The sequence below is a fragment of the Priapulus caudatus genome, unplaced genomic scaffold (assembly GCF_000485595.1).
Source record: "Priapulus caudatus unplaced genomic scaffold, Priapulus_caudatus-5.0.1 Scaffold556, whole genome shotgun sequence".
In the NCBI taxonomy this organism is placed as follows: domain Eukaryota; kingdom Metazoa; phylum Priapulida; class Priapulimorpha; order Priapulimorphida; family Priapulidae; genus Priapulus; species Priapulus caudatus.
This window is the reverse complement of record NW_014577617.1, coordinates 1-506: the sequence shown is the minus strand read 5'-3', so window position 1 is coordinate 506 and position 506 is coordinate 1. Positions and strand designations below refer to the sequence as shown.

General features: G+C 56.7%; 1 protein-coding gene across 1 annotated transcript in view; it reads right to left on the bottom strand.

Moving 5' to 3' along the window:
- The window catches only part of LOC106811604 (clathrin heavy chain 1-like), a gene marked incomplete at its 5' end in the record, with an annotated part of 31187 nt that extends 30933 nt beyond the window's left edge, over positions 1-254 (bottom strand). The window contains one exon of the mRNA XM_014815305.1: positions 234-254. Coding sequence (XP_014670791.1) covers positions 234-254 — 21 coding nt within the window. The remainder of the gene's footprint in view (positions 1-233) is intronic.
- Positions 255-506: the final 252 nt, after the last annotated feature.

Below are 506 nucleotides of genomic sequence, written 5' to 3'. Positions count from 1 at the left end.
CATTACTATAATCCTATAAATACAGCCGCTATACATAGCACGTCTGTACATGCTGTCTCTATACAGAGTATCTATGTACATACTGTCTCTATACACAGTATCTATGTACATACTGTCTCTGTACATAGCACCTCTGTGCACACTCTCTCTGCAGAGGGACATATCTGTCTATATGTCCATGACATCTAGACATATCCGTGGCACAGGGCTTACCTTGGGGGTACAGGGCTTACCTTGGGGGCGCTGGCAGCGACCTTGGGGGCCAGGGCTTACCGTTGAGGGAGCAGGGCTTACCTTGGGGGCGCTGGCAGCGACCTTGGGGGTACAGGGCTTACCTTGGGGGAGCTGGCAGCGACCTTGGGGGTACAGGGCTTACCTTGGGGGCGCTGGCAGCGACCTTGGGGGCGCAGGGCTTACCTTGAGGGAGCAGGGCTTACCTTGGGGGCGCTGGCAGCGACCTTGGGGGTACAGGGCTTACCTTGGGGGAGCTGGCAGCGACCTTGGGG